Below are 25134 nucleotides of genomic sequence, written 5' to 3' on the forward strand. Positions count from 1 at the left end.
TTGGACCAGCTGGCATCACCATTGTAGTGGTGATGACATGTGCGCTATGCGAAGTGTGGAGTAAGAACAACACATACACAGTCAATTCGAGGTTGAAGACTGATTTATTGCACTGCCAGCTCTGCTTATATTCACTCCCTGCCTCTGACGACAGGAGAGACGATATTGCAGTGCCGGCCTCCGACTGTCCGGCATTCCCATTGTTTCCCACCGTGTGGGAAGTCACATGGGGCGACGGCTGTTGGTCCATGTGGGGTCCTCCCAATCACCGCATTCTCCAGCCATTTTGTTGAGCCAGGTCGCAACTCAGTTGCAGGCTACTACAATATGACTCATTGATGAGTAACAAAATGCTCAGTGAACTACGATTCATGAAATGGCAAATATTATAAAAATGAAAAAATAAATGTGTTTTATAACATTTTATTGAAATAGGTTTTGTGATTCCTGATGCCTTTCCATGAGTAGATGTCGGAACATTTACTTACAATGGATGGATTGTTTATTTTCTAGCCTGCAATACTTTAACCTTCTCCAATCTCCTCCAAGCTGATTGATTCCATTCCTTGAACTTTTATTTTGGCTTCAGTTTGCCCTTGATTTCTAATTTCTGAATCCAAAGTTCAATTGTACTTTTGGTCCTTGACCACTACTTCACCAATTCTATGGGTAATATCAGTGTGAATAAGCAAAATAAAATAGCTTCTCTGCAATAATAATGTTTTTCTTAATGATTTATTACAGTAAATCAAACAAACTGTGATGAGACACCCTTTGAACAACAAATGGCTGTGTAAGTATCATCACAGGAATTTCACATTCAAATGATTGCATAGTGGGCAGATACATCATTTCCTCAATTATTGCATAAAACCTTCAAAGCTGTTCTGAGAGATTCGTTTACACTCATTATCAAAGATTACATCCTCACTCCACAAGATAGCAAGATTAAAAAAACACTTTGCATACTACTATCTCTATAAATGAGAATCTTTAGCTGATATGGAAATAATATTAATTGTTTCCTTTCTAGATTTTCCTATTACTATGTCATAATTGGAGCAGGTGCACTGCTGTGCGCTTACATTCAAGTTTCCTTTTGGGTTCTCAGTTCAGCAAGGCAGACACGAAAACTCCGAAAAACATTCTTTCATGCTCTACTGAGAAAGGATATTGGCTGGTTTGATGTTAATCCAGTTGGACAACTCAGCACACGTCTAACAGCGTGAGAATGATATATTTTTAGACTGTTTTTTTATTTGTTGTGAAGTGCCTTCTTGTAATTCACATTTTAACTGGAATGCAATATATTGTGCTCTTTCATTGATCAGTGACATCAACAAGATAAATGAAGGAATCGGTGATAAGATTGGACTATTGTTCCAGTATCTGGCAACATTTGTAGGAGGCATCATCGTGGGTTTTGCTAAAGGATGGAAGCTGACTCTAGTAATTCTGGCCGCCAGTCCCCTCCTTGCATTATCAGCTGTGCTGTGGTCCAAGGTTGGTTTGAAATGACAAAATAATTTTTTTAAATGTTTTGTATAAAGAGTGCTGTACAGAAGGCAAATAAAATATTTTGAATCTACTTATGATATGATACAAACAATAAATAAATACTCAGTTTGTTACTTTCATGGCTTCTCACCTTTTTGATTTTTTTAATTTTTAGTATCAGCATCTTCTCTAAGGGGGGACACCACAACTCCTATAATAAGGATGATTATTATTTTGCATTTCTTCTCCACGTATACTTCTGTAGATTCAATATTTTTCCAGGGAATCATTACTCCCTCTATTGGTCCCAATATTATACCGTGCAATTTGTGTTGAACTTCCCTTCCTCTCCATACTTAGTAAATCTATATTTAGATTAGTCTTCAGTCTCCCCTAAGTACAACGTATGTCATTGCCACAGAGGGCAGTAGAGGCAGGTTCATTAAATATATTTAAGAGGGAATTAGATATATTTCTTCAGTATAAGGGTATTAAAGGTTATGGAGAGAAGGCGGGGACCGGGTACTGAACTTTAAGATCAGCATTGATCTCGTTGAATGGCGGAGCAGGCTCGAAGGGTCGAATGACCTACTCCTGCTCCTATCTTCTATGTTTCTATGTTTGAGTCAGATAACCTATTTCCATTGATTAATCAGTAACACAAAACTCTAGCATATGAAGCACCACTCCTATCTCAAATAGCTCCCAATCAATGTTATTGTTTCAGCAATGGGCCATCTTTTACTGTGTGACTGCATGTTTTCTGCACGTTATTTGACAGGCAATAGGATTAAATAAATTAAATAGGGTCAAAAATTCAGCAAGCTGTTCAAAAAGTTCTGAGGAGCAATATTGCCCTATTTTAAAATAGATTTGCAAACAAATTACTAATTGAGAAGAATAAAGCAATTTAAAATATATATATTTGAGTTAAAGAAGAAAAAAAGTCACAAATTAAGAAGAATGTACATTTATATGGAGTGTTCAGGTCCTGAGGATATCTGAGAATTTATAGCCAAACCGAGTGAGGAAATTGGAGCTGGAGTTGGATCAGCTCCAGATCATTTGGGAGGCAGAGGGGGTGATAGACAGGAGTTACAGGAATGATGTCACACCTAGGAGGCAGGAGGAAGATAGATGGGTGACAGTCAGGAAAGGGAACAGGAACCTACAGTCAGTGCATGGCACCTCTGTGGCCAGTTCCCTCAAATCCCAAGACTAGTGAGTTTAACATCAGTAGTAAATAAGTTATTGGATGGTGTTCTAAGAGATTGGATATACAGGTATTAGGATAGCCAGGGACTGATTAGATATAATTAATATGGAAGGTTGAGTTTAACTAAAATTATAGACTTTTTTCAAGGAGGTTACCAGGAAAATAGATGAAAGAAAAGCTGTGGATGTTGTCTACTTGGACTTTAGTAAGGCCATTGACAAGGTCCCACAGGGGAGTTTAGTCAGAAAGGTTCAGTTACTAGGTATTTATGGGGAGGTAGTCAACTAGATTTGACATTGATGACATGGGAGAAGCCAGAGAGTAGTGGTGGATGATTGCTTCTCAGACTAGAGGCCTGTGAATAGTGGTGTGCCTCAGGGATGGCTGGGACTGGGACTGTTATTATTTGTCATCTATATCAATAATCTGTATGATAATATGGTAAATTGGACAAATTTTTAGATGACAAAAAAGATAGGATGTGTTGTGGACAGTGAGGAGGGCTTTCAAATCTTGTGAAGGGATCTGGACTAGCTGGAAAAATAGGCTGCAAAAATGGCAGATGGAATTTAATGCAGACAAGTGTGAGGTGTTGCATTTTTTTTTTGAAGGACAAGTCAAGAAAGGCCATACACAGTAAATGGTAGGGTACTGAGTAGTGTAATAAAACAGGGATTTGGAATACAGATACATACTTCTCTGAAAGTAGTGTCATAGATGGATAAGGTTGTAAAGAGAGCTTTTGGCATATTGGCCTACATAAATCAAAGTATTAGGCACTGGAATTGGGATGCTATGGTAAAAGTTGTATAAGTCTTTAATGAGGCCAAATTTGGACCATTGTGTGAAGTTTTGGTTACCCAACTACAGGAAAGATATCAAAAAGAGAAGATTAACTAGGATGTTCTCCAAACTTCAGGAACTGAGTTACAGTGAAAGATTAAACAGGTTAGGACTTTATTTCCTGGAGTGCATAAGAATGAAGGAAGACTTGAATGAGGCATTTAAAATTGTGAGGGGTATAGACAGAGTAAATGTAGGTAGATTTTTTCCATTGAGGGTAGGTGAGATACAAACTAGAGGTCATGGATTCAGGGTGAAAGGGGAAAAGTTTAGGGGGAACATTAGGGGAAACTTCATCACACAGAGAGTGGTTGGAATATAAAATGTGCTGCAGCTGAAGTGGTGAATATGGGCTTAATTTTAATATTCAAAAAGAATTTGGACAGGTACCTGGATGGAAGAGATATGGAGGACTATGACTGGGTGCAGGTCAGTGGGACCAGGTTTGGCATGGACTAGAAAGACTTAAGGGATTGCTTCTGGGCTGCAATGTTCTATGGTTCTAATTAACTCTATCAAAATAGTCATTGTTAAAATATAAGCAAACTTAACACTAACTTTGTGCAAAGCACTGATGCAAAAATATTGAAATAAAAATAACTAATTAGTCATGGTAATATTAGATTAGAGTTATGTGTAATGCACTAAAAGTGTCCCCTGCTCTTTATTTAAAAATGGGCATGGATCTTTTACAATTGAATAGGGAAGATGAAACCAGGATAGACATGTCCTTGAACTAAAATGGGTCTTCATACTAGATAAGGAGCTCCAAACAAACTCACACTTCTGCTTCTCAGCAGTGGGGCCCAATTATTAGTTTGATCATTAAAACAAATTTTCCATTCTTCATCCATCATTTTGCTGCAGTTTGATGTTATGCTTGGAGAATAAGCACACCTCTGACAACTCTTAATAAGTATGTGCTTTCCTCTCCTGGGATAGGTAGTCATTATGAAATGTCATTGTTTGTCCGCTTTGAGCAAATGTGGGTTTTTAAAAAAAAAAAAAATTCCTGTTGGGGTGCCTGATGTAATCTAACGTATCTATTCATTTGAAACATTAAATAATGACAACACTTTGTAAAATGAAAATATTTATTTATTAATATAGATGACTTAACTTCTTAAATGAAACAGGTAGATGTCAAATGAACAGTTATCCATTCATATTTTCCAATTATTATAAGGTATGATTTGTATTGCTGCACAGTGTTCATACATGGTCTGTATATTGGGTACCACATTCACCTCGGGTGATGTAGATTGGACATGAAGGGGATTCTATGAATTTATTAGAATTATATTAAGCTTTAAACTTTAGTTAATTAAACTGTAAGGACAGGTTAAATAGATTAGATTGTGTTTGTTTTTTTTTCTTTTCTTTTTTTCTTTTTTTTTAAAGGGATGGGATAGATCTAAGATTAGATTGTATTTGTGATGAGAAAATCAAACCATATTTTACATGAGATATTTCATAAAATTGATTGATTTGTGAAGATAGATACTATTGATCTGATGGGGAGCAAAGAAGAAGAAAGCGTCACTTTTAATCTGAGGACCTGACTTTTCAGGATGATGACCAGAACCAGTTCTGCACACAAATCTTTCAGATGAAGAAATGTTTTAATTTAAATATTTAGATTGACAGGTTTTATTTGTGAAGGATTTAAGAGGAAGCTGGCAAGGGAGTAATTTGATAAAACTGATTAGCTCTGAACACCTAAAATGGCAAGAAATAGTGACAGTTGAGGCCCGATGCTGTCCATCTATGTACTGAAATTTTAAACATTTTGAATATTGGAGCAGTGAAGTTGTTTTCAATGATCCAATCCTGTTCCTTAAATTTGGAAGGATGGTGTTCAGATTGTTAGCATGCAGGTTATCAATTTGATTATTTCAATATAACATTATCTTCAGAATTATTTACAATTTATGACAAGATGAATATTGTCAGACAAAAGCTAGTTTCAATATTTTCTATGTTCAGCTCACAGTCTCATTCACTAACCTGGAGATGTCAGCTTATGCAAAAGCCGGAGAAGTTGCAGAAGAAGTGTTGGGGGCGATCAGAACAGTAGTTGCCTTTGGAGGCCAAAAGAAAGAAACTGAAAGGTTTGCACAATGAACACTGATAGCTATCAAGCCTGAAATGTTGGTGATGTATCTTTACCTTTGCTACATAAAGCCACTGCTGAGTTTCTCCAGTATTTGTGTGTTTTTTCACTTAATCATGGTGTCAACAGAATCCTGTGTTTTACCTTTGACAGCTATCAAGGGGTATTAATGGTTCAGTTCTTGAATAAATCATTTCCTGTTCTTGATATATTTTAAAGGTACTATAAGAATTTAGGAGAAGCCAAAAAAATTGGAATAAAGAAGGCCATTGCATCCAATCTCTCAGTTGGGTTTGCTTACTTTATAATATTTGGATCATATGGAATTGGATTTTGGTATGGATCTACATTGGTCCTTCAGAACTCTGGATATACCATTGGAACTGTCCTGACTGTAAGCTCAATAATTATCAAAAGCAACTTTACAGTTTGATAAATATCTTTATAAGCTTATTCTAAATGTTGCTTATTCAGTTGTTTGACTTAACTTATTCTAAATTAAAAAGATAGATGTCAAATGAACAGTTATCCATTCATATTTTCCAATTAATGTGAAAATATTTTTAAGTGCTTTTGCTTTTCCATGTCCTAATGTTGATGGTAGATGCTGTTCTACAAATACCAGGATGTATGCATTAGGAAGAAATGTTTGTAGGTCATCCTTGTATGTCTGCAATTGCTATGTGGCTCATAAACAGTCAGATAAGGGAAAGAGGTAGACCCCACTTACACTTCAATTTAAAATTCAGTAAATTTAATTTTATTTTTGTGCGAGTACAAAATGGTCAATGAAGAATCAGCAGCTTTGTACACACCATTTTTTATTTCCATGTCTCCAAACTCCACTGATCAGCTTGCTAATTTATGTTGTATGAAAAGTACATGGTCGTCAGGTACATTTTTCGAACTTATCCATGTAATTTTACTTCATTAATGAGCCGACTAAGCTACCGGTTCAACTGGAAGGAGTATTATGAACAAAACTGAACATGTCTGTATATTCACATGGGCTCCATTAAGTATTTCAATACCACCCAAATGAGGATCATTGCCTTAACCTTAACGGGAGGGTGGAGATGGCAATCTCAACTCTTGGGAATGGCAGCCTTTCATTTTAACGTGCTTTACAAAAATTGAAAAAGTGTTGACTGAACCAAGATTTTTAAACTTTAGAAAAGTTATTTTTCATAATTAAAATTGTTTACAAATATCTGCTTGGATAATTAACAGGAAGCAGAGATTCCATCAATTCCACACTCTGCCACATAAGCTCTCGTTCATTTAAGTAAAGGAAAATTGACAGAGTGAATAATTCATACAATAGTCCAATGTGGTGATACGACCACCAACCTACTGCAGGGGGGGGGGGCGATCACTGTACCTGCAGGAAGACCACCTAATGGGCTGACTCCACCTGGCCGGCTGTCATTCAGCCAACCTGAATATAGATCTGAGCCGGCCCCTCCTGAGCCAGTCACATGGTGATCTACCAAGTCTGAAGTTCAGACTTTTACTGGAATAAAGACTGTTGTACAGTCTTTTGAGTTTTGTGCTTGCCTGCTGTTACCGCAGTGCATCACATCCAGCATTGCCAGTTTTCTATCTCCTACAAAGTTGCAAGTTACCCCCAATATTTTCACTTTTCCCAAATTGTAATAACCCTACCTCTCCTTCAAAATTATATCATTTACATTGATGACTTGGAGGAGGGGACAAAATGTGGTGTAGCCAAGTTTGCGGATGACACCAAATTGAGTGGAAGAGCAAATTATAATGAGGATGTGGAGAGTCTGCAGAGGGATATAGTTAAGCTGGATGAGTGGGCAAAGGTCTGGCAGATGGAGTACAATGTAAGTAAGTGTGAGGTTATCCACTTTGGCAAGAAAAATAAAAGAGCTGAATATTATTTAAAGGGTGAAGATCTACAGCATGCTGTTGTGCAGAGGGACTTGGGAGTGCTTGTGCATGAATCGCAAAAGGTTAGGTTGCAGGTGCAGCAGGTTATTAAGAAGGCAAATGGAATGTTGGCCTTCATCGCTAGAGGAATTGAATTCAGGAGTAGGGAGGTAATGTTACAACTGTATAAGGTACTGGTGAGACCACACCTGGAGTACTGTGTCCAGTTCTGGTCTCCATATTTGAGGAAGGATATACTGGCTTTGGAGATGGTCCAGAGGAGGTTTACTAGGTTGATCCCTGGAATGAAGGGGTTGACTTATGATGAAAGATTAAATCGTCTAGGATTGTATTTGCTCGAGTTCAGAAGAATGAGAGGAAATCTTATAGAAACATATAGGATTATGAAGGGTATGGATAGGATTGATGTAGGAAGGTTTTTTGAGCTGGCCGGGGAAACTAAAACGAGAGGACACAGTGTCAAGATTCAGGGGAGTAGATTTAGGACAGAGATGAGGAAAAATAGTTTTTCCCAGAGAGTAGTGAATGTTTGGAATTTTCTAACCAGGGAAGTGGTTGAGGCTGCCTCATTAAACATATTTAAAATTTGGTTAGATAAATTTTTACATGATAGAGGAATTAGGGGATATGGGGAGAAGGCAGGTAGGTGGAGTTAGGTCATAAATTAGATCAGCCACGATCGTATTGAATGGCGGAGCAGGCTCGATGGGCCATTTTTGGCCTACTGCTGTTCCTATGTTCCTAAATGTATATGCCGTGCTTCTGAAGAATTTCATATGTATGCTTTCAGATATTTTTTTGCGTCACCTTTGGAACATTTTCTGTTGGTCAAACCGCACCATATATTGAAGCATTCTCTAATGCAAGAGGAGCTGCATTTGAAATCTATAAAATTCTCGAAGAGGTAAGAAGAAAATAATAAATTTTGTTTCTCTGTGCTGCATGCTAAGACATTCCATATTAAATGACAGCAGCTTAAAAAGATTTTACAGCACTCTTAATGTGACTGATGAGAAAGCATTTGTGTATTTTTGGTCATAATGCAGAACCACAATGCATATTAGAGTATTTGTTTCTTTTTAATTTCCATCTGACAGATTTGTTGGTTTAAGCATGTTCGTTTATTGAGCTCCAGTTTTCTGTGAAAGATATGCAGGATGAAAATTTTATTTCATGATTTTATAAAGAGTGATGGAAACACTGAAGGGACCATGAAATTTAAACACCAGAAATTGATTCAAATATAGAACATGGAACATGTCAGCAAAGTACCGGCCCTTCAGCCCATGATGTTGTGCCATTCTATCGGTAGGAGCCAAAAGTGCTCTACTTACCTCTCTTGGGGGTTGATGCTGCCGGTCTGCGCCATGTTGCATCCGTGCATGTGCTTTTCTCCTCTGATGATCCTGACTGGGGACGGTTGGTGGATTCATGGGGGTTTGGGCACGACTGTCTCTTAGTTTGTTAGCCTGTCGACTGGGGTGGTGGGTTGTACAAGGAGGGTGAGTGAGGTTCGCATATTTTTTTATTGACCATTACTACCTTTAATTATAAACATTTCTAGAACGTTAAAGAAGATTGTTACAACAGTCGTTATTATTGGAATGTTACCTTATTATAGATCACTACAAGTATTTTGTGTGATAATCAATAGACCATTTAAAACTCATCTAGACTTTGTGATGAATCAATCAAAACGGGTCGTGAACAATAGCCCCACCAAGCCTCCAAAAGGCATTTTATGGATAGTACTCACTACGCTATCTTTTCCTCCTTCACAACCATCTAATTTTTATTTACCTCACGTCCATATTTTGCTTACATCTATGTGCCTATCTAAGATTCTTTTGAATGTCCGCATTGTACTAGCCTCCACCACCACCCCTAGCAATGCATTCTAGAAAGACAAATGGCATTGAATCTTACTATTAAATTTTATATCAGAGTGTGGCGACGCACCTGCTTGTAGTGGCGAGACAGCCCCGCTTGTCACGCGCAGTCGGCGGGGCAGCCACGGCAAGGATGGCATCACAGGATCTATTTCATCTTGTATTCGTATGTGTGAGTTCTCGAGACAATACATGGATGAAAGAAAAGGTTCTTTACTTTAAAATTGATATGAGGCTGCAAGTCTCCATTACAGCTCTGCATACTGTGTATCTCCTGCCCTGTGTCAGTCCCTGGCGGCAGCCAAGTATAATCAAACAGTAAGGAATTGCTAGTTGCCTTGCAACCACGATTACTATCATTACAAGGCTGTCTCTTCCGGTCACTTATGCACTTGTGTCATTGGGACGCAAACGTCAAGATGTTGGGGGAAGAACGGAATAAGGCTTAAAGGCTACAGTGCGAGATTCAAATAAAAGCAGTTGTGACACCAAAGCTCACAGCCCGTTGACTCAGTCTCTTCACTGCGCTCACTCACAACACGCTACATTGGTGACCCCAATGAGTCTCCACGCCCTGAAGTCTCAAAACAATGGAACAAGCAGCTGTAGGTGCCATTGCATTGAAACTGCCGACTTGCTGGATGAACAGGTCCCGCACTTGGTTCGGCCAAGTAGGGCCCAGTTCCAGATCAAACAGAATACCTCCGATTCTACAAGATACGTCTATGTCGTCAGTTCGCACGATCAGGATGCTGCCTCACGAGTCAATGACCTCATTCAGGAGCCGCCAGAGGAAAGTAAATACATGGCTTGGAGAAACCTCATTAGAACGTTCAGCTTCTCACGGCACGAGTGAGCAGCCAGGCTCCTGCACTTGGATGGCCTAGGCAATAGAAACCCCTGTCCTCGTAGACAAGATGCTCACACTAGTGGAAGGGCATAAGCCCTGCCTCATAGTCAAGCAGGTGTTCCTTGAGCAGATGCTCAAGGACATCGGGCTCCTCTTCGCCAACTTCAGTGACCCACTCAAAGTTGCAGTGCGGGCGGAAGTTCTCTACTGTTTGAAATGCGAAGCCTTAGACTCTGTCAACAATGTTTCACGGTCACCACCAAGAACAACGCCAAAGACTAGTTCACCACATGAGCAGGCCCAACCCTGTCAGAGGATGGAGAAGTCCGATTCCAAATTGTGTTTCTATCACCAACGTTGGAGGGTATCCACCCACAGATTCTGCCAGCCATGTTCGTTCCTGGGAAATGATGTGGCCAGCCACCATTAGTGGTGGCAGCGGGTGGCCAACCAAATAGCCTTCTCCATATCTGGGGCAGCATCTCAGGCCACAGGTTCCTCATGAACACAGGGACGGAGATTAGCATCATACCCCCTGTGGTGATTGAGACAAGCAAGAAACCCCATGGCCCTTCCCTTTGGGCTGCCAATTACATTGCCATCCAAATCTTTGGAAAAAGACGGATTCTGTAAGTTTTGGTGACAGCACATTCCAGTGGTCCTTCACCTTTACTTCGGTGGACAAACTCTAGAGCGGTATCTATTTCCTCTGGGCCCACTCCGTACTCGTTGTTCTTCAGGGCAAGCAACTATTCCACACTCAGACTTTCCACACGGTGCCCCTCAGCAGATCAAATGAACCATCCACCCAGCTTGCTTCATTGGAGACCAAAGACTGCCAGTACTGCAACCTCCTTTCAGACTTTCCCTCCATTCTATGCCCACTGTTCAAGGCAGCCATGCCCAAACATGGTGTCCAACCCCATATTTGCTACCACTGGCCCACCATCTCATTCACGTGCCCACTGCCTGGCCCCAGACAAACTCAACATCGTCAAAGAAGAGTTTAGGCACATTGAGGAGCTGGGCATCGTCCATCGTTCCGATAGTCCATGGGTCTCACCCTTCCACTTGGTGCTTTGGTATCAGGAGGCCCTGCGGCAATTACAGATGTCTAAATGATGCAACAACACTGGACCATGACCCAATTCCCCATATCCAGGATTTTTCAGCGAATCTTCATGGCGCAAAGCTTTTCTCCAAAGTTGACTTAATCCAGGGATACCATCAGATCCCCATACCCGCAGACGATATCCAAAAGACCGCTATCATCACCCTGTTTGGCCTACACATGCTGTTTGGTTTGAAAAATGCAGCACAGATCTTTCAGCGCCTTATGGACACGGTCGGGAGAGACCTGCCTTTCCTATTCATCTATCTTGATGACAAGGATGAGTCATGGGACTGTCTCTTCTGATCAGGCCGGAAGGTCGTGTACGTGCTTGTGTCGTTGGGATGTAAGGGGGAGAACGGAATAAGGCTGAAAGGCTGCAGCACAAGATTCAAATAAAAGCAGTTGTGATACTGGAGCTCACAGCCTGTTGTCTCAGTCTCTTCACTGCATTCGCTCACAACACACTACAAGAGATGAAAATATACAAATGTAAACATTATTATTAGATTTACAGTAATAATTCTTGAAAATAAAATTGTTTGGTTATTAATTCTTCACAAGGAAAGATTGACTGATGTTGGAGAGGGATCAGAGGAGGTTTACCAGAATGATCCCAGGGATAAGAAGATGAACATATGAAAGCATTTGATGGCTTTGGGCTTGTACTCACTGGGATTTAAAAGAATGGAGGGTGGCTGTCTTATTGAAATGTACAAAATATTGAAATGGCTTGATAAAGAAGGTTTGAATAGATGTTTCCAGTCATGAGAGAGTCTAAGGCAAGAGGGCACAGCCTTAGGGGAAAAAATAACATCCCTTTAGGACAGAAATGAGGAGTATGTTCTTTGGCCAGAGAGTGTTTTTTTTCCCCACAGACAGCTGTGGAGGCCAGGTCACTGAGCATATTTAATGTGTAAGTTGCTATGTTTTTGATTAGAAAGGGTGGCAAGGTTTACCAAGAATGGGTTTGAGAGGGAAGAATAAGTCAGCCATCATCGAATGGCAGAGAAGACTCAATGTGCCAAATGGGCACATATAAATGAAATATATTGGCTCTGAGCATCAAGAAAAGTCTTGGAAATTCTAGGTAAATATGATTATTTTAATTCTCCAAATGCCATTAAAACACATCACTCAAGTTTGTGCATCTGTCTTTTTATTTAAATATTAATGTTTTGAATGGATAAACTAACATAAATTGTACTGGATTACCCAAAACTCTAAAATAGCTAAACTAAAGGTTGCTTAAGAAAAGAACATCCCAATTTCAGCTTTAACTATGGCTGGAAAGTAATGAACTTTCAGATGGAACAATTCTTGGAGTTATTGAAGGGAGCTGCTATTTTAAAATGTGGCAGGCATTGCGGTCAAGCTTTTGAAAATCTAACTTCGAGTATTTAAAAAAAAAACTCTCATCTTCCCCATATTTTGTGTTTTTTTTATATATATATAAATAAAAGATACTGAGAGAAAAACTAAGGATTACAGACATGGTCTTGACAGAATGGAAAGGATAAAAGTAAAACTAAGTTAAATTGGTGATTAGGGATGACAGGATTAAAATTCAAATTCTGTAGATTGTAGAATAATTCAATGGTTCCACAGAACTGAGGACCTAGCAAGAATTTTATTGTTGTCTTGAGCCTGCAAAGTACTGGCAGATAAACCATAAACATAAATGTTTCCCCGCTGGTGAACTAGAGAGAAACTTCAGAGCATGTCATTTTGGTGATATATCGAAGAGTGTAAGATAAAGAATACCTCTATTAAGCAGTGCTACAGATCTAAGCAGCTGTGGACACTAAGAAAAAAATAGATGTTAAAGTATACAGTTTGGCAGCAATACAAGTACATTGGTTGTTTATTTTTCTCTCCGCTGTCTGCACTACTCTCTTGAAGTGCAATTCTGCTTTGATTTTTCTAAAAAAAAATCTATAATATTTTTAAGCTATAAATTTCTATTCCACAATAAAAAAGAAAGTCAAACATACAGACTTTGTACAATATTGCATTCCAATCTTGTTTTGGTTTTTCTCTTAGAAACCTGCTATAGACAATTTCTCAGAGGAAGGATACAAGCCTGATCAAATTAAAGGGATAGTGGAATTTAAGGATGTGCATTTTGACTACCCATCAAGACCAGATGTTAAGGTAGACGAACGTGTGAATATTTTGGATTGATAAGCGACATGAAACAGTTAATGGGTTTATAAAAATACTTGATTGGAGAAAACTCTTTCATAAGTTACCAGCATGGAAAAAATATATATGTATAGCTTGTCTGATATTTTTTTAAAAAACCCAGTGAATTACCCCCAAAGATTATAGATATACTACTGATTGTATTTCAACTATTCAGCAAATATCTCAAATACCATTCCACAACACACCAGGCTAAAGATACTTTCTTGTTTTATAGTTGTTGTGTTTATTTAGCTTATTTAGCTTATAACTGTCTCTCTTACTTTTCACATTCCCCCATGTCGCATATATATATTGGATTGTAATTGATTAAGTAATCATTAGACAGTGGAATGAGCAATTGGAGAGATAATAGCCAAGGCCACTCTCATTTTCAGTAAGTTTCATGTAAGTTTAATCAATATAACAAAACTGTAAAAGTGGCCCCACTCATTTTTAAAAAATATTATTCACAGTTAAAGCTCTGTCTCAGAAAACCATCAACCGTGCAGAATTTGCATTTTCATCTATTTTTGCTTTAAAACTATGAAGTGAGCAGAGCAAAAACTTATATTCAGAAACTTTTCTTGAGAAAATGCAGAAACTCATCTGACTCCAAGGAACCTCTGGAAACTTCAAAGTAGATGAGGAAAATTAAAGATTGTATTTGAAGCCAGGAGTCCATTCACTGGGAGCTCACAGAGTTTTGCTTAAGCTACAGAAGGAATGCACCACCTGTCTGCCCTATCAGGCTTTTCCTGTGAGAGTTTCCATATATAGTTTCCATATTTGCAATGTAAGTTACTAAGGGCCCAGAAAATGAGAGTTGAAACAATTTCTCCTCTACTTTGACATACTTATAAAATCTAATTGAGATTATCCTTAATATTATCTGCAAGATTGATTTCCTGTCCCCTTTTTGTCCTCCGGATTTCCTTTTATACTTTGTTCCTCAGTCCCTGAAACTCCTCCAGATATGCTGTCATCCTAGCTGCTTATACCTGCTCCATGTTTCCTTCTTGCTCTTGGCCAAAGCATGAATTTTCCTTATTATCCAATACTTGCATCTCTTCCCTTTAAGAGATAAAAACATCCATTTGAATCCACTGCCATCTATAAGAGTTTGAACATTCTCCCTGTGTCTGTGTGGGTTTCCTCTGGGTGCTCTGGTTTCTTCCCATCTTCCAAACACGTGGGGTTTACAAGTTAATTGATGTATTCGGGCAGCATGGGCTCATGGGCCAGAAGGGCCTGTTACCATGCTGTATGTCTGAATTATTTTTTTATCTTCTATTTTTTTAATGCTCCTTCAAGCAACCTGTTCTAATTAACTTGAGCTAGTTCTTGCCTTATACCGTCAAAGATAGCCTTCCCCAATTCTGAACTTTATTTTGTGATTCCACGCTGTCTCTCTTTATAACTATTGCTGGTCTCCAAATCCTCATCCAAAAATACTTCATCCCTTCTGAATTTCACAAGATGAATTAAGACCCTCTTCTATGTAAGACCCTCTACATAATGCCAGAGGAAACTTTCAAGATTCAAATTATTTATTGTCAAGTAATAAAGACAGAGCAATATTACACAAAATTTGTTTTGTCTGCTGTAAGGCAGATAGATTTGCCATCAGCAGAAATTGCCTGAAACACCTCTTACAGTCAGAGAAAGAGAAGCAAAAGAGTTTCCTGGACTATTTTCACCCCATCAAAACCTTTCACATGATGACTTTCCCAGTCAATATTTGGGAAATGAAAATTCCCTACCATGACAACCTAATTTGACTAACAGTTAGCAGCAATCTCCTAGCATATTTGCTCTTCAAGTTTCTGTATTGAGGTGCCTGTAGTACACTCTAAGAATGTGCTCATGCCTTTCTTATTCCTCAGCTAATCCACATCACCTAATTAACTGACATTAACTGTAATGTCATCTTTGATCATTGGTATGACATCATCCTTAAATAACGCAACACCTCATCCTCTTTTACCACCATCTCTGTCCATCCTGAAGCACCTGTACCCTGTCATGTTGAACTGCCTGTCCTGCCCCTCTCTTAACCAGGTCTCTTTAATGACTATCACTTCCCAGTCACATAGGCTTATCCATGCCCTAAGTTCATCCACCTTACCTGACAAGCATTTAGCATTAAAATATTTAAACCAACTGTTCTTCCTCGCTCTATGGATTTCTCCAGTCCACTAAATTTTCTCTCGTCACCCTCCATACCAAGTTCTAACCTCTCACCTGCCTCTATCCTCCATAGGAACCCAACAGCCACCAATCTAGTTTAAACCCACCTATGCAAATCTGCCCCACACTTGTTTTATGGAGAATAATTTTTTGTTGAAGTTTGCTAGTTCTACTGCTTGGGAATACATCATCAGTTCAAGAAAATGTAATTGATAAATTGAAAATTCCATCAAATAGGCATTATGTTGAAAGCAGAGTGAAAGTATGTGCTGAGGCATTACCATACAAACTGGACTACTGTGCCACAATCTCTTGGTGCCTGCCACATTGACCACCGCCAGTGGGGTGATATCGCCTCAAACTGTGCATCTTGGCGCCTCACAGTTCGGCGGGCAGCAACCTCCTTTGAAGAAGACCACAGAGCCCACCTCACTGACAAAAGACAAAGGAGGAAAAACCCAACACCCAACCCCAACCAACCAATTTTCCCTTGCAACCACTGCAACCGTGTCTGCCTGTCCCGCATCGGACTTGTCAGCCGCAAACGAGCCTGCAGCTGACGTGGACATTACCCCTCCATAAATCTTCGTCCGCGAAGCCAAGCAAGCCAAAAAAATTAAAATTAAAGGTGTTGAAGCAACTTCATTTACAAGCTCAATCAGCAATACTGCAACATTATTGTGATTCCGACACCTGCTTTACAGCTACTATCAATTTAAAAATCTTGAATATCTATGCTGTAATTCTTTCTGTAGATTTTAAAAGGTCTAAATTTGAAGATTAACAGTGGACAGACTTTGGCCCTGGTGGGAAGCAGTGGCTGTGGAAAAAGCACCACCATTCAGCTGCTACAGAGATTTTATGATCCACAACAAGGAACGGTGAGAATTTTGGCCATGGCTGTGTTCTCTAACTGTGAAAAGCCTACTTCAAATTAAACCTGAAAAAGAATTAAGTAATCTATCGTATTAAATTATTTGGAAATTACCCTAACTTGTTACATCTCAATTGTAATTTTTAGGGCGTAGTTAATGCACAGAAGTATAACAGTTCAGCAGTTCATCGCAGTAGTTCATTTCTTTGGGCTGTGTTTTTGAAATCAAATTTTCTTAATGTAAGCAACAATTATGTAGCTTAGCAGCTCAAGTCACACCACTATATATGTTGGATCAAGTGCATCGTTGTGAAATACCTTGGAGGTACAGATGAGCCATTTCCTGCATTGCACAAGCATGTACTGATATCAGTCCTAAAGTAACATTTTCACTGCATTGACCTGAGAACTTGGGTCATATTGATCCAAAGTGCATCTTTCATTCGTTACTTGCAGCCCAACACCAGCCTTGAAACTGCCCTATTGAAAGTAATGTCTCGCTGAGTAAGTCCTCACCCAGCACTTGGAAATAATCTCAGAAAGAAATGCCTTTAATGTATTTACTTGTCACCTCTACAGACGTTCTCCCTACTGTAGAGGCTCCCATTGCCTGTCAGGCTCACAACACTCAAGTAAACCCCATCTCCTGTTGATCACATGAACCACCTGATACCCTCACCCCTCATCTACCTGATCCTTTGATGCACTAGTTAAAAATGCAACAAACATCTGAAATTCTTTCATTATGTTAGAAGCATTAAAATAAATGGCTTAACACTTGTCATTCAATGATGTTACCATTATTGAGCCTTTCATACATGTCCTATGGTCACCACTGATCAGAGAATCATCTGGACCAGGCACATAAATACTGTTGCCGCAAGAGTAGATCAGAGTGAGTAACTCATCATTCAACATCATTAAGCCTCATCATTCAACATCATTAAGCCTCATCATTCAACATCATTAAGCCTCATCATTCAACATCATTAAGCCTCAGTCTAACTCAGCTGCAGCAACTCAAGCTCAACACAATCCAGGACAAAGCTTGATTGATATCAACCTGAACATTCATTCCATTTACCATACCTCACAGTATGTACCATCTACATCATTGGTTCTCAGCCTTTTTATTTCTATTCACATACCACTTTAAATATTCCCCATGCCATAGGTGCTCTATGATTAGTAAGGGATTGCTTAAGGTGGTATGTGGGTGTAAAGTAAAAGTTTGAAAACCTCTGTTTTAATTGTACCTAATTGACTCATTATGTACACAGTTTCATAACACCAAAGGAAATTACAATTTTTCTCAAGCAAAATATTTCAATAACAATTGGATCTAGAGCAGTAATTTTCAACCTTCCCTTCCCACTCACATACTACCTTAAGCCATCCCTTACTAATCACAGAGCACCAATGGCATAAGGATTAAAGTGGTATGTGAGCGGAAGGAAAAGGTTGAGAACCATTAGTGCACATAATTTCAATTTAGAAATATATCACTAATGCTTATCAACCTAGTTTTAAATCTCACCTCTTTCCACAACTCAGTTTCCTTTCTTTTTAAAATATTTTTATTGAGTTTAACATAATAATCAGATATACATGTTGTACTAATGTACAAAGGAATATCATAACATTTGCATATCACAATTAATATAAATACACTTTACAACAACTTTCATCCATAATTGTTAATGTGACATTATTTGTTAAAATAATTATGAATATCAACCACTTGAGTTACATTATACCAACACCCATTATTACTTGGTATAATATCTAAGTAATTGTTATGGTCTAGGACAATCATAATTAGACCATATATGATCAACTTATCTAAAAAACACTAAAACTAATATTAATCTAACTCCTCCCTCTGCCTTACTTTTTGTGGACTATTATTGTTTTTATTATTTTATTTTATATAATATGAAGGTTTGCATCATAATGTTGCCAAAAAACACTGAAATTCATGACTTGTTCAGGTCAATAAATTTTGATTCTGAAGCGAGCCCTCAGCAGCCCAAGGACAGCTTCTTCCCCGCTGCCATCAGCTCTTGAATAATCAATGCCTTACTTTTCGTGCACTATTTTTTAAAATTTATGTTGTAAGGAGGTTAATACGAATGTTTGCACTATGACGCTGCCAAAAAAACCACTGAATTTCATGACTTGTTCATGACAATAAATTCTGATTCTAATCACAACTCAGTTTCCAACAGCGCAGTTGAGCACCTTTGCCAGAAGGACCGCCACAGATTACCACAACCTTCTTTCTCAATGCCAGTTAGGAATGCCCAGTTAGTGCTTAACCTGCAGTAGAGCCCAGATTTTTTTTTCAGGATTGATTTTTAATTTATTTTTTGTCCTGGATAGCCTGGACCTGAGTCCAAATGATGAGTTTTTTTTTATATCTGGAAATTGCAGAACACCCTGGAGGACTGGAAACCCTACCTATTAGCATGACATTAAAGATTCCTGATAAAGAACAGTTCTATAGATTCAGAAACATTTTAAACACAGTGAAACCTCAATCTAACCCAGGTTTCGGGGAATAATTCTAAGCCCATTTTATAAGATAACTGCAATTTAAGAGAAACTAATTCTGTATTCTTTAATCTTTATCATTGGTCAAATAATAATTCCCTTGGGATATCCAAAGCTGCACATTATTTTGAGGTTTTTCTGTAATTTAAAATATGACTTGCATTCTGTCAAAACAAAAATGTGAAACAGATATAAACTGTGGTCATAATTTTCTATAAACTGTCTTATACAATAATGCAAAGTTGAGATTCACCTCAAATTTAAAAAAAATTATGCCTACCAATTCAATTCTTCCCCAGAAGAGTTGAAAGATTATGATAAAAGCCATGACCACAATCACAAACTAAGAGCAAAAATAAGCCAAATATATGGACTCTCATCCATTAACTCACAATGTTGTATCTAGTCTTGTAATTCAGTAAAGAAATGTCATTATTTTGTTTGTCTTCTTTGTTGCCAGATTACAGTTGATGGTCATGATATTCGGTTACTAAATATCAAACATCTGCGAAAATTCATAGGTGTGGTCAGCCAAGAGCCTGTACTTTTTGCTACAACAATTGCTGAAAACATACGATTTGGACAAGAAGATGTTTCAGATGCAGAAATTGAGAGGGCTGCAAAAGAAGCAAATGCGTATGATTTTATTATGAAACTTCCTGAGGTAAGGACAATAATACCATCTTTAAAGAAATATCTTCCACATCAAAACATGTTTATGTTTCCTTGTGTGTTTTTATATGTGAAGAATAATATAAAATATGGAGAAAGTTCTTCTTGAATGAACATGAGACTATTAGTCTTTGGTTTTTGTGTAAAATCATTTGGTATGCTTTCAATTGGCATTCCTGTTCATGTCATATGTGATGTAGCAGTGATTGATTTTGTGGTGCTATCATGTCATGTTAACAGTAAAGAGAAGCAGCTAGCATTCACACTTGTTAAGTCATCAGAAGATACCTGGCATAAATATTCCACCGCTATAGCTAATGTGATCCAGAAAGCCATGCAATAAGTCCTCTACCATCTTAACGAAAATTACCATAAAGCATGACTTCAAGTGGGGGAAGGTTAATTCCAGTAAAAAGTTTTGAGTTCTTCCCTCCATTCGGAACAGGAGTAGCTCTGGGCTGACTATTTGGTAGTGCTGTGGTCATTTTTAGCTCCATGAATTTCACCAATATCAGGCAGAGAAGCCACTAGTAAATGGAAAGTTTTGCTCCACCACTGTCAGGTGGCAGAATGGTTGTCTTGTGCTTGGAAAATGAATATACAGTATGTATCTAATGATGGATTTTTTTCATGTGCACAAATGGATAGGGAAAAGGGACTGTTAGACCCAGAAAAATTAATTAAGAGGGACGAAGGAGATGGTAAAATTCCCTAATTTTGCATCTGCAGGATGAATTACGATAGAAAATTTGAGAATTGTGATTCATAAAAATTTATACCAAGTCATAGTGTTATTTAGAATATTTATTTTAATTCTCTGATCTTGAATATCCCAGACCTCAATGAAATTGATCTTTCGGTTGGAAAATACTCAACTTCTGCTGAGCATGTCTTTTTTAATGATATCAGTGAATTGAGAAACTTTAATGAAAAATATTTCTAGACTGAATCCCAATCCAGACAGCCTTACAACTTGCACTTATTTTCTTGATCTCTTCTTGCCAAGGTGACTAGATGACATTTTGGCCCACCAGTAGTGAATTGTGTGAAGCAAAGAATTTTGCACAGTGAAGAACCATTTTTGTTTTTTTACTTTGTGCTTTTTTACAGAGATTCAATACCCTTGTTGGGCAAAGAGGTTCACAACTAAGTGGAGGACAGAAACAAAGAGTTGCAATTGCTCGGGCTCTGGTGCGCAATCCTAAAATCCTGCTGTTAGATGAAGCCACTTCTGCCTTGGATACTGAGAGTGAAGCTGTGGTTCAAGCTGCATTAGATAAGGTACAAGCCAATTTTAAATAAATGCAGCAGCTGATCATATCAAGTAAAAAAAAGAAAAACATTTGTGAGTTTGTTCAATATTACTGTTAATTAATATTTAATCTTGTGCATACGGGTTGTAAGAAATACCTGTGGAAGAGACAGGAGTGTTTACGACTGAACATAATGAAATAGGTTCTAGAAAACAATGTGCAAGGACAGATAAACAGTTAGTCCATCTCCTGAAAAATCTCACATGGTTTATTTTTTGTTCAATTCCCCTCCTTTTATTCACATTATAATTTTGAGGAAGAGACAATAAAAAAGATGTGTCTGAGTGGGTTTTCTCTGGGGGCTCCAGTTTCCTCCCACCCTTCAAAATGCACCAGGGGTGTAGGTTAATGGGGTGTGAATTGGGTGGCATGGACTTGTAGAGCCGAATTGGCCTGTTACAGTGCTGTATATCTAACTATATTTTTTTTAAATATATGTACCCTGTTTGTGCAAAATTTTGGCTGATAAGCAGAAGAACATCCTATGAAAATTCATTTAATTTGCTTTGTTGTCATTTTCTCTAAGAATGTGGTTAATGTAGACAAGGGTCCATCTTTTTGTTTTCCTGAAAATGACATGGAAACAATTAATTGTCATTTTTCTTGCATGTACAACTTTTAAAATCAAATTATAAAATTTAACATGAGCAATTATGTTTTAAGAAATAATGAAAATCTTGTAATTGTCACCATGATGCTTTGCTAACTTCCTCAGGCAAGTAAAGGACGTACTACAATCATCATTGCTCACCGCCTGTCCACAATTAGGACTGCAGATACGATAGCAAGCTTTCAAAATGGAGTTCTCGTAGAACAGGGGACACATGAAGAACTGATGCAAAATGATGGAATTTACCATTCACTTGTAGAAGCACAGGTACTATTTATTTGCTAAAGGACTCATCTCGTATTATTATAAGTTACAAACTAAGCAAATAAATCAAAGGGCAAGGTCCATCACGACCATTTCAAAACTATCAAAAATCCAAAATTAATTTAGTATTACTAGACAATTCTGCTCAAATGCAGATTTAAACAAATAAGTGGAATAAATATAACTGAGTGAGCAAAGAAGAATTTGGAAATACTAGAAATTGAGTATGATTTCAACATAAACATGGAAAAGAATAATAATCCACCAAAGTTACAATTGCTCAATAGAATAGTCGGGTTTAGTGAGTTAAGCAAAGGGTCTGGGACAGAATTACTGAACAGAAAGTTCAGAAACATTGATCAGATACAAAATGGATTAGGTAGAGAATTTCTAGAATCAAAAGATGTTCTGAATTCATAAAGGCATTAACAATAAATCACAATTTATTCTTGCATATTCTGAAAATATGAAATATGTAGGGGCCAATCCAAAGAATATACCAAATTATTATTTAATGAACATATGGGTTTTTGTAAAAATATAAAATGTTTGTTATAGTATTCAAGGAAGTCAAGACTATTAAGAAAATAGAGAAATATCTGGATCGTTAATGAAGTAGGTCTGGCAAAATACCTGGCCAGATCTTCCTGAGAGCAATAGCAGTTCGATGCTCAGAATTTGATACAACTTGCTTGATAGTCGATAAGATTTTTCTAAAAACACTCTACCACGAGACTCCATTTGAGATACAATTGGGAATTTTGACAGCAAATTTGTGGCAGGTTAGACCTGGCACAGGTTCAGTCATTCTATTAATTTTGCTGAAGAAAACTTCTGCATGTTACCCAAGATGCATATTAATGAGAACAGTACTTGTTGACATGTTTTAAATTGTTGCAACTTTCTTAGGAGTTACAATTTTTAATGTTTAATATTTTAAATGTAACAATTCAATTGCTTTATAAATTGTTTTTAAATGTTTCTGAATCCCAGGAAGTTTCAAAAATAATTATAATAATTTTGAAATCTTGTAATTTTGGGAGATGTGATTATCTAACTGACAACACTTCATCAGCATTTATTGGGCAAAACTTTATTTTCAGTTGGTCTTTTCAAGAGCATTATCATAGATAGATCCCAGACCTGATGGGATGTATCCCAAGTTATTGAACTGAGGCAAGAGAGGAAATTGCTGGTGCCTTGATGAAGATTTTTGCATCCTCAGTAGCAACAGACAAGATCCCAGAGAACTGGTTGAGTAGCTAATATGTTTCCTTTGTTCAAGAAAGGAAATAGGAATGATCTCATAAATAATAGACTGGTGAGCCTCACACCACTGGTTGGGAACTATTCAAAAGGATACTAAGGGAGAGGAATACAGACATTTAGAAAGGTATGGTCAGATTATGGGAAGACAGCATGGCTTTGTGTGGTACAACTCGTATCTTACAATTATGATTGAGTTTTTGTTGAAGTGATTGATCATGGTAGAGTAGAGGATGTTGCCCATATGTACTTCAGTAAGGCATTTGAAAGGTTGATTCAGAAGATAAAGATGCATAGGATCCACAGTGAATTGATGGTTGGATTCAGAATTGGCTTGTCCATAGAAGACAAAGGGTGTTATTATAGCTAAATGTCCATGATCAGTGGTCTGCAGAGATCAATATTGGGTCCTCTGTTGTTTGTGATATATTATATATAAATGACTTGAATAAAACAGTGGGTGGATGGTAAGATTTCAGATAACACAGAGATTGCTAGAGTTGTGGATGGTGTAGAGGCTATCAAAGAATACACCAGAATATAGACCTGTTACAAATAAATTTGCAGTGAAATGACAAATGGAACTTAATCCAGATAAGTGTGAGTTGCTGCTCTTTGGGTGGTCAAATGGATGGGGAATGTATACCTTAAAAGTATTGGTGTGCAAAGGGATTTGGGAGTCCAAATCCATAGCTCTTTGAACATGTCCACACATAGCATGATAATTAAAAAAATATATATGACATGCTTGTCTTCACTTATCAGGGCACAGAATATAACAGTAAAGCATTGCAACTATGTCAAACTTAGTTCAGTGACACATGGAATATTGTGTATAATTCTGGACACCCACTACAGGAAGGATGTGAAGGCTTTGGAATGAGTACAGAAGAGATTCACCAGCATTCTGCCTAGATAAGAAGGTATGAGATATAGAGAGAGTTGGACTGTTTTCTCTAGAGCATCTGAGGCTGAGTGGAGACCTGACAGATTATAAGAGCCATGGATAGTTTAGACATTCAGGTTAAAAATGTTATGTACTGGAGGACTAGCACTTAAAGTGAGGCAGAGGGAAAAGTTTAAAGCATATATTTGGGACAGAGCATCGCAGGTTCCTGGAATGGACTGTCAGGGGTACTGGTGGAAGCAAATGAAACAGTAACATGCAATATAAGAGGCTTCATGATATGCACATCGACATGCAAGGAAAAGAGCGTCATGTGTAAGCAGAAGTGTTTTATTTTAATTTGGGCATCATGTTCAGTCCAGACATCTTGGGTTGATCTGTCCTGTACTGTTCTATGTTTGAGAATTATGTCATTGTAATGTCCTAATGAACTTAGTTTTTTTAAATGGCCTCTGTTCAGAAAAAAAGTGTAAAACCCAATTGGCAGTTAACAAGGCCACAATTAATTAATTGATTAGTGTCATAATTAATTATAACTACTTTGTTTGTTTGATATATGGGAAGAAATTTAAAAGTACAGAGAAAGATGAAAAAGAATCAGATGATGTAACAGCAGCAAATGAAAATGAATATCCTCCCTGCAAGCGAACATTATCCAACTCGTCAAGTACAAAGAGTATATCCCATAATGAAACTAAATTGGAGGAAAGTAAGATGGAGGTAATACATATTTAATGTTACATATTCTTGCTGTCATATCATTTTATAATGTTGATTATAATTGATTTTTAAAATATTCATGAGTTGTTTTTGGTCAGGTAGTTATGCAATAACTATACTCACCTGGAAAGCTTCAGTTTGCCCT

The 25134-nt window shown here is 37.7% G+C and overlaps 1 protein-coding gene across 15 annotated transcripts in view; it reads left to right on the forward strand.

Moving 5' to 3' along the window:
• Window positions 1-25134, forward strand: part of LOC138751511 (ATP-dependent translocase ABCB1-like) — a 135685-nt gene that overhangs the window by 59278 nt on the left and 51273 nt on the right. For 13 of the 15 annotated variants that reach the window (XM_069913846.1, XM_069913851.1, XM_069913849.1 and 10 more), the window contains 12 exons: window positions 745-793; window positions 1034-1225; window positions 1332-1503; window positions 5543-5667; window positions 5889-6063; window positions 8377-8490; window positions 13480-13590; window positions 16566-16691; window positions 19698-19901; window positions 21020-21190; window positions 21938-22099; window positions 24834-24989. In XM_069913846.1, coding sequence (XP_069769947.1) covers window positions 745-793; window positions 1034-1225; window positions 1332-1503; window positions 5543-5667; window positions 5889-6063; window positions 8377-8490; window positions 13480-13590; window positions 16566-16691; window positions 19698-19901; window positions 21020-21190; window positions 21938-22099; window positions 24834-24989 — 1757 coding nt within the window. Of the gene's footprint in view, window positions 1-744; window positions 794-1033; window positions 1226-1331; window positions 1504-5542; window positions 5668-5888; window positions 6064-8376; window positions 8491-13479; window positions 13591-16565; window positions 16692-19697; window positions 19902-21019; window positions 21191-21937; window positions 22100-24127; window positions 24286-24833; window positions 24990-25134 lie in introns of those variants that run through there. The other 2 variants (XR_011350009.1, XM_069913855.1) reach the window with 2 other exon arrangements.

Source organism: Narcine bancroftii, chromosome 1 (assembly GCF_036971445.1).
Source record: "Narcine bancroftii isolate sNarBan1 chromosome 1, sNarBan1.hap1, whole genome shotgun sequence".
Lineage (NCBI taxonomy): Eukaryota > Metazoa > Chordata > Chondrichthyes > Torpediniformes > Narcinidae > Narcine > Narcine bancroftii.